The 8510-nt window shown below is 41.6% G+C and overlaps 1 protein-coding gene across 4 annotated transcripts in view; it reads left to right on the forward strand.

Moving 5' to 3' along the window:
- Positions 1–7799, forward strand: part of BTRC (beta-transducin repeat containing E3 ubiquitin protein ligase) — a 118608-nt gene extending 110809 nt beyond the window's left edge. For all 4 annotated transcript variants that reach the window (XM_062579653.1, XM_062579651.1, XM_062579650.1 and 1 more), the window contains 4 exons: positions 985–1095; positions 2453–2531; positions 6201–6394; positions 7399–7799. In XM_062579653.1, the coding sequence (XP_062435637.1) occupies positions 985–1095; positions 2453–2531; positions 6201–6362 (352 nt within the window). In that variant the 3' untranslated portion in view covers positions 6363–6394; positions 7399–7799. The remainder of the gene's footprint in view (positions 1–984; positions 1096–2452; positions 2532–6200; positions 6395–7398) is intronic.
- Positions 7800–8510: the final 711 nt, after the last annotated feature.

The raw sequence follows: 8510 nt of genomic DNA on the forward strand, positions 1-8510 counted from the left end.
TTCATCCAGGATAACTGGGAGTTGCATCAAGAAGCTGACAAAAGTATGGAAAGCAAATAGACTTATTTTACGACTGTTTCAAGTATTTCTTAAAGATTTGTCAGTGTAGTGTGTAAGTATAAAAATTGATGTATTTTAATTTATTCTCCATAGTAAAAATTCTTCGCCAAGCCCACTCTGAGTTATTTATGTTTGAGAGAATAACACATGGCTGAGACTCTTAGTAGAATGCTATGTCCAGTTTTTGGTGCCAGAATTTTTTAAGGCTATTGGAGTATTAGAAACAGTTTAGCAGAGAGCCACTGAAATTATCTGAGAGCAAGAAGAGAATGCATTACAAAATAATAAATTTAGAATGCCCAACATTTTAGCTTCTGCATAAAGTACCTTGATTACAGACTAAACATACCTTCAGTGGAAGAAACTAGTGAATAAAAAAAGGGCTTGTAAATTCTTGTTCCTGTCACCACTATATTGATGTCTAAATTTGTCTGACATTAGCTTCCAAATGAGAAATAGGCGTTGTAGGGGTGCAAAAAGAGTTGTATACCCTGTGAAGGCAATTTTCCTGTTGCAGCAAGATGACAAGAGGATTAGTAAGTCTCCCTCTCCTACTATCTTCTAGTCAAGGCAGGATATTTTTGTGTAAAATGGACTTCAGTAAAACAAAGTTACGAGGCTCACTACAAAGATAAGTGGGAGATATCCTACTAGATCAGTAGATACTAGACCTCTCTGGTCTTAAAATATTTGGATCTCTGAATCATTTCCCCTGTGGTACTGCAACATAAAAGGGTCATATTGATAAACGTGCATCCAGCTTAACTGCAGGAAAAGAAATGATGAATGTAGTTGGTTTCTTCTTTGTTGTTTCATCATAATCTTTATTTCCAAGTTTCCATTAAGTACAAGAAAGGACCAAGTGTTTCCTTGCAATAATCAGATCTTCAGAAATTCTCAGTACTTCTTCCTAATCTCTTTCAGGCTGTGGGATATCGAGTGTGGGGCATGTTTACGAGTACTGGAAGGCCATGAAGAGTTGGTGAGATGCATACGCTTTGATAACAAGAGGATAGTCAGCGGGGCGTATGATGGGTGAGGCTGTCAGTGCAGTCTGGGTACCTTGAATCCTCCTGTCTCTTTTTGCCTCTCACATCTTGCTTTGCTAGACGTTCCTTATACAGATTAGACTCTTTGTCTGTCATACTCAGAGGCCTTTTTTATGGCCACTAAATATGGCCTTTTTTATGGCCACTGCAAAGTACACTTTCTTTTTTTCTTCCTTTGAAATAAGTCCGTGTGGTTTGATGTGTGTAGTCCAGTTCCTTAGCTTGTAAGAATATCTTACAGACTCGATCTGAAAGCTCTTGTAGTTCAATCACTGGTAAGAACAATCTGTAGTTCTCTCCCTGCAAAACTAGAGGTTTTTGTGGCAGATCAGAAATATGTCCATAAGCAAAAAATGATGCTGCTTTTTTATAAATATAGTACATCTTTTTAACAGCGCCTAGTTGCTCTGTGAGCATATTTGCATGTATCACTTTTCCCCATAGCTGGACATCAGGTCATGGTTACCTGTTCTTTGTTGCTACTAGAAACAAGGCTCATATAGCAATTTCCCAAATTTTGCGCTCTCTTGCCCTTTTGTGTTTTACCCTTACAGTTTCCCAATTTTTGATGCCTTTCCTAGTATACTTCCAAGAAGGCACGATATCCATCTCCCTCCAGGCCTCAGCAGAGCTCTGTGTAGCTGAGTTTTTTAGCCTTATCCCAAACCTCTGAGAATTTGTTAGCAGTGCAGGTAGCAATGTGTGGACTGTGGAAGGAGGGAATGTTCCTAATCCTTCCTTCTGAAATGTTCAGCGTTTGCTGATTCAGGGGAGGAAGTGTCTGAAATTTTCCATAGAAACCACCTGCAATTGCTATTTGCAGCAATTTACTCTTGCCACAAGTTTAGGTTGAACAATTTTATTATGTACCACTGCTGTTCTTGGAAAAGAGAAAGACTGGTATCAGTTAAAGGAGAGGATGAGTTCTTATTTGGAGAGTCAGATAAGTGCAGATGCTGACACACAGGAATGTTTTCTAAAATATGTAGCACTTTTGTTACATAAACACTTACATTCTTTCCCAACTGTGATTATATCTTTTGGGCCATTTGCCATTACAGACTAAGTGTCTGTGCTAATCCTTCTTCATGTTCCTGTGTTATTTATTGTCACCTGCTTTTATGTGTTTTGCTATATGTTAATTGCACTTTTTTTCTGCTATTAAGCTCCGTGAGCTTTATAGAAGGAAAATTCAAGAACTAGGTCTCAAGAGCAGAAAGTTTTCCATAGTTTTCCATGAACTTCTGTATTAGCTAAGCTGTGCTAATAGTTAATTTTTTCTCAGTAAACACTCTCTTCTCTTTAACAGAGCTGTGTTTTTTGCCTGTTTTTTTCACTACTAGGAAAATTAAAGTGTGGGATCTGGTGGCTGCTTTGGACCCCCGTGCTCCAGCAGGGACTCTCTGCCTGCGAACCCTTGTGGTAAGAGTTTTTGGTAGGGGTGGTAGAGAGAGTGGAAAAGAGTGCTTGATCAGAACTGCAAGATCTAGAAAACCAAGTCCCAAGAAAGCTGCAAGTTTACTAGAAAATGAGGGAGTTTGAGGGAGCTTGGAAGACCTGTCCAATATAGATTCCATAGACAGTCATAGATTGCCACTTCAGAGGGTCAATTCTCTCTTGCATAGTCCTGTCATCACTGCAGTATTTTGCATCACTGCAGCACTGAGAACTATCTTCAAGTAGGTATATTACTTTTTATTACCATTAGGCATAAGGCACATACTTCCATGCAGCTAGAGGGGGGTGTTATATCTTTTTAATTGTCTTCTGGGTGGAGAGGGGAGTGGGTCTCGCTTCTTTGGGAGTCCAACTTTTTTTTTTTCTTTTTTAACATTGCTGGCTAATTAAAAATTAGAACCTGTGGAAATTTCTTTCCCTTGTTCCCTGGAAGTTTTTTCCCTGGTTCTAAGTTCGCAACTAAATCCATTTATGAGACTTGTCCTTCTTGCAATTCATGTGCCAATGGGTTTTTCTTAGCCCATGCATGTATCTCATGTACTCACGTATCACGATGCAGTCCATGCTGTCAGAGTTGTTGACATGAAATTTCTTGAAGAAAGGTAGTACGTTCCAAATTTTGGAGGAAGAACAAGAGCAAAAGCAACCTTGAAATTGCTTTTTACTAGCTTTTGAGTGCTAAAGGAAAGAGAGGCTAATGATTGGAAGGAACAAACAGCGAAACTGCCTCGTCCTTAGACAGTGACTACACTGGCATTGCTCTCATGCTGTCTGTTGATGTTTAGTGCAGGTCTGATGAAGGTATGGTAAAAATGTCATTATGTGAATGATAACATTATTCACAGCTGTGCTTAGCAGTGGCTCCTCACTGATTTTAGAATAATGTGGGAAGGTTGTGAAAAAAACACCAACGCAGTCAAGGCCCTGGAATGATTCCACTAAGCATCTCTGCATCCCATTCACCCCTAAAACTTAGACTGTTGCTGCTCTGACAATACTTGCTCTGAGGATAAAGGAAAATTTCAGACCAGTACCAAATTCACATTGAAAAAGAAGAACTAAAGTTCGTGTTTTTAGAGAAGAAATATTTGGCCTATGATGGACTCAGTAGAAATTACACCTATTCCTGCTGTCACATGAGGCTAATATCTTTGCTCTAAACTAGCAGCGTACTGAAGCTTTCCGATTTGCTAAACGTATGGTTACCTCTCATCAGCTGAGCTGTTCTAGGTGACCTGTGCACTCACTGACCACCTGAATTGCCACTATTGCTATACATTTCAGTAATATATTTTACTTCACATTTGGCACAGACTGTGAAAGTTTACAGTGACTCAGCTGACATGCAGTAGTTCATTAAGGCATGCTAACTCTTTTTCAATCTTGTATTTGGACTATAAGCTGCAGAATAAGAGGCTGTGAGAGCCTTGGATGCCTGCAGGTGCTATGCTGAAAAACATTCTTGTTAGCCAAATAGAACCACAAATAGTTTCATGGCTGAAATCCAGAAAGACCTTTTGTCATTGGCCAGTCATTTGCAAACTATGAAACAACTCTATGCCCATGAAAACATATCGTGAGAGTCTAAGACTTTAGCATGTTATTAGTAGTGTTCCTGCTCCAGCCTGAGACAAATGTGTGCTTAGTAACCTGTAGACTTAATTTAACTACTGTGATTTCCTTTGCATATTCCAGCAGTGGACAGCCCAAGTGCCCCAACTAATTATATTATAAATCAGAAGCGGTGGGTTGGAAACACTGTAGGAATCTCAACACATGGATACTCATAAATCCCTGTTTGATAGTAATGGAGGGGGGCAAAAGAGGAGGGGCAGAGGAGGCTGCTGCGGTGCTTTTAGGGCTTTTCATGTTTATGCCAACAGGGTGTTCTTATACCTGCTTACCCATGTCTTTTTTTTTTTTTTTTTCGCCTCTCTTCCATTGGCCTCCGGAATTAAACCTGGCTGCACAGTGAACATCGTGAGTCTCCTGCTGCTCATGTTCAATTTTCAAGCAGTAGGAGGAAAGTGCGCAGATAACGAATGCTCACTGCATGCCAGGTCTTTCTGGTTTTGTCTTCCGTTAGCTGAAAGAGCAGCTACATGAGTCTGACAGCAGCTTTCCAGGCTTAGAATAAGTACACAGTACAGCTTTCCTTATCAGCTAGAGAGCCCTGGTCCTTGCGGCCTCTGCTTGCGATGTGCAGTCTGCTTACTGCCCTCGCCACGATGGCAGCAAAGGATAGGTGTTATGTGGAGCTTTTGTGGCAGCTTTCATTTGCCTACAGGGAGAAAAAGAAAGGTTTTCAAAACAGTTTTTAGACATACCCATCTCGATGCCTCTGTGAACAGTCCCTCAGTGGATCTAGCTGTTGTAGTGCTGTTTTTTAGCAGGAACTTCTTTGCATCAGTGATACATTATAGAAACTGGAAACAGAGTTCCCTTTGGGACAGATGGGGTGTCAGAAACCTATGACATATTTTTAAGATAAATTTAGATTATTTGGTTAGAAAATCAGGAAGATTCCAGTGATTGGATTTTATATATATATATATGTATCTTATAAATAGAATCTGACTTTGATGTGTGTATTTTCAGTTAATTGGAAGATTTAAACATTCCCTTTCAAGCAGCTATTGTGTTCTCTCCATGCTTTGCAAACTAAACTTTGTTTTTGGACTCCTGTGCCATAAGACAGAAGCTTCCCATTTAGTAGTTAACTATTCTCTTATATCTGAATATTTGAAAAATCTGTATTTTCAGTATTAGAATATCTTTAACTACATTTCTCTTCCTGACCCTAGGCCACTTGCACCATGTGAGCACTGCAGAGAAATATTAATGGAAGAGATAGGGCTTGCCCCACTTGCATGATTTCTGTTCCCTTCTGACTGAGGAGGAGGCTACTGCTCATTCTCGCAGCAGTAGGTATCAAGAAAAAATAGCCAGCAAAAAAGGGAACCATAGTGGATTTGCTCTACGATATCCAGGATCTTGTGATTGCCTCCTGTTAATTACGGTCTGAACTCTTGCCAAATTGTCATGCCATTTCCACTCAGCCTCAGAGCAGAATGCAAACTGCCTATAAAAAAATGCCCTTTCTAGTTCATATTTTTAGAACTGCTTGAGAGGAATTATTACTGTGTCACTGGACTTTACAACAGTCTCCTTAGTGTCCTCCAGTATTAAGCTCTTTCCTCTTCAGCAGTAGCGATGGTGCCAAGTCTTGAATGCAAAATTCTCATCTCTTCCCCTTTAACCTACTGCATATGGTAATGATGTGATTTCAGGGAAGAATTACACAGTAGAGCAAGGAAGACAAAACATGAGGCTGAATTGTGTTGTGGAGGCTGCTTGGTTTGTTCTCCAGTGTATGTATGGGGACTGCAGGGGTAATAGGATAACTATAAACTTCCTGCTAGCCAAGAACTCAGATATGACAAACTCTCTTCATCTCACTGAAAGAGGGCTTAGTTTATGCTATGTGGACAGTGATACACAATGTGTCATGTGGGGTTAATGACTGAGAAATTAATTCAACCCTAGAATCGAACCCAAGTTTATCTTCCCTGCTCTATCCCAGGAGCCGGCAAGTGTGTGAAGTAACATGCTGCATCTCCTGCTTGCATTTAGGAGCATTCTGGAAGAGTCTTTCGACTTCAGTTTGATGAGTTCCAGATCGTCAGCAGCTCACATGATGACACCATTCTCATCTGGGATTTTCTGAATGACCCAGCTGTCCAAGCAGAATCCACTCGTTCCCCATCCAGAACATACACCTACATCTCAAGATAAATAACACTACAGTGTACCTCACACTTGCACAGGTAAAAATAAATACATAAATAAAAAGAGACTCAAAGGTAACACTTGAGTGTAGTGCCAAGCATGCTGCTTGAATGGCTAGCTGGACCAGTCAATATTTCTTATCTTGAATGAGCGGCAATTACAGTGTCCTGTAAAAGGACAGAGATGGTATTGAGGCCTTAGAATAGGGGCTTCATCCAAGGATTTGTGGCCTGTGGTGCCTGCGAGTTTTCCTGAGGAACCCCTCCTCCTCTGTCCGTCACCATCAACAATTAAATCAGCTATCACTGCTGTCTAGAAAGAAGGAGAGTTTCTGCAGAGCGAGTAGAGCAGCTGCTGCCTAACGAGGGGGTGCAGATGGCCTGACCCTGGACAGTTGTCACCAGGCAGGAAGACTTCACAAGAAGCATCAGCTTTGTTCCCTCCCTCTGAAGGGTGACCATTCTCCTAGCTCTGCAGCAGGCTGATTCAAGAGAACAGTTTGATTAGGAGAGAAGACACTGAGGCACAAGCCTTGGCAGATTAAATCAAGGTGCATCAATGTGCAAAATTATTTATTCATAAGGCCTTGCTTTCCTTCTCCCTACCTACTACCGCATGTATGTTCAATTGTTAATGTCAGAGCTTGGCTGATTCGTTCATCACGTTATCTTTTTCTGTTGGCCAACACAGTGCAGGGGAGAGATCGTATTTCTTATGCTTGAGTCAGTTGCAGAGTGGATTTGATGTATGAGAGCCAAGTGGATTAGGCATGATTGCTCACTTTGATGGGCATCGCCCCTGTTAGCAACTTGGAAAAAATGGCAGAAGAATATTCTTCTGCAAGAGGATATTCACAGTGACAGTGACCATGCAAATGCTCTGTTATGAAGCACATCCTGTATTCTGTCTGTTTGATGGAAAAATATACAGTCATGCTCTGGAACTGTCAGCCCGGTAAACACTCTGGTCATCAGGTGTTCTTTTAAATCTTTAGAAGATTTAGTACGAACAGGATTTGTTTTGTTCTGTTTTTTGTTTCCAGGACTCATTTAAGCTGCAGTATTTAAATTATCTGCCAATGCCAGGACAAAAGAACTATCCACGTTACCAATACTTGCTGAAGAGAGAGGCTCTCAGACTTGTTTCTGGAACAAAGTTGGCATGCGGTTGATCTCAGACAGGGTCTACTCAGCGTGGCTGACTGCTAAAGTGCTGCTATATCAGAAGATGACTTTTATCTTTCATGAACAATTAACATTTTTAAACCTTCCCTTCCCCCCCCTTCCTCATCTTCCTTTTCACTCCTTTTCCCTCTGCCCTCTTTGGTTCCCTTCCAGACCCAGTCACAGATGTCCTATGAATATATTTAAGATGTTGCCAGAATGTGTTGCTTTGCTGTTAAGCAGAAGACTTATAGCCACAGTGCACCCTGCTGAGAGAGTCACTTCAGGGGTGGGAGGGTGGGTGGGGAGAAGGCTGCTACTTTCAGACTGATATCAATATCCATTGCTAGGCCTTTATAAAAGCATTTGACTCTGAAGAGCAAGAGAAACACTTATAACAGCCAGACCAGGGGCCCTCCTCCCTGCGGCTTTTGGCTGTTCTGACTGCAGAACTATTTTTTGTGGAGAGAGGACCCTTGAAATTTGACTGTTATGAGCCAAATCCATCTCTTTTCTCTCCTGCCTGCTCTGCTAACCCTTTGGAAGCTGAATGTGTATTATAATCTCCCTTAATATCTGCTTGGCTGGGGAACGCTTCAATGAAAAGTTAAACCCTCTTCTGCCAAAGTCCCAAGCATGACGGCCAGGGGTTGAGATCCATTCCCCACCCCAGTAGGGTATGTTGGCTGAGGGCAATATTTCACTGGCAAAGGGGTTGTCTGTACCAAGGACAATCTTCCTCCTAATGTTGTCTCTGGAGACAGTGTGCTGCTAATGGCTTAGGAATCATTCTGGATGTGGGATGGAGTTTGAGGCTAGGGCAAGGAAGAGAGCTGGACATTACTCTCTTCTTTCCATCCCATTTCTCATCAGAGATGCTGTAGCCCCGTGCTGGAAGCGGGAGCTGCTAACAAGCTTGTGGAGCTCTTGAGACTGAGCCATCCTAGCAGGAGTGGGGATGCTACATGAGTGCTCAGGCCATGACAGCAAG

This window comes from Rhea pennata, chromosome 7, assembly GCF_028389875.1.
Source record: "Rhea pennata isolate bPtePen1 chromosome 7, bPtePen1.pri, whole genome shotgun sequence".
Lineage (NCBI taxonomy): Eukaryota > Metazoa > Chordata > Aves > Rheiformes > Rheidae > Rhea > Rhea pennata.